The sequence below is a fragment of the Austrofundulus limnaeus genome, unplaced genomic scaffold, assembly GCF_001266775.1.
Source record: "Austrofundulus limnaeus strain Quisiro unplaced genomic scaffold, Austrofundulus_limnaeus-1.0 Scaffold4529, whole genome shotgun sequence".
Lineage (NCBI taxonomy): Eukaryota > Metazoa > Chordata > Actinopteri > Cyprinodontiformes > Rivulidae > Austrofundulus > Austrofundulus limnaeus.
The window spans coordinates 1-509 of record NW_013956931.1 but is presented as its reverse complement, the minus strand read 5'-3'; the positions used below and the strand labels follow the sequence as shown (position 1 = coordinate 509).

Genomic DNA, 509 nt, shown 5'->3' with positions numbered 1-509 from the left:
AACTATACCCAATTTTGAGTGCGAGACTTGGGCACTTGTATGTGTTGGTTTCAGTGGAATAGCCTGCAAGGTGCTTAACTGCTTTGACAACATGCATAAAATTTTTAGGCATGATGTGATCTTCAATGGTCATCAGGGGTGTCATTTTTCTGGAACATATTAAAAGCCTTCCCAGCTCTCTCATTTTTTGGCGGATGTATTCATGTTTCCCTCCATCGTGTCCGAGTCGATTAAACAGATGCTCACCATATTCCAAAATGAAAGTTTCAGATTTGATTGTGAGAAAAATTTCATCTTTATTCATATTGTTTAATACCTTCCAAAACTCCTCTTTAACCCCAGGAGGTGGTGGTACTGCAAACGCACAGAGAGACTGGACACGCGTTTTTCCAGTCTTGTTCTCAAGGTTAGACTTGAATTTACAGGTCTTTATATGCCTCCACAGCACTTTCCTTGTAAACAAGCCTTGACAAAAGATACAGTGAAGGAAGTTTTCTGCTTGAGAAACC

The 509-nt window shown here is 40.1% G+C and overlaps 1 protein-coding gene across 1 annotated transcript; it reads right to left on the bottom strand.

Moving 5' to 3' along the window:
* Positions 1-508, bottom strand: LOC106512151 (uncharacterized; the record flags this gene model as incomplete). The annotated part of the gene is given in 1 exon segment (XM_014000830.1): positions 1-508. A coding segment is annotated over 1 exon segment (508 nt), but the record flags the coding sequence as incomplete, so codon positions are not given.
* Position 509: the final 1 nt, after the last annotated feature.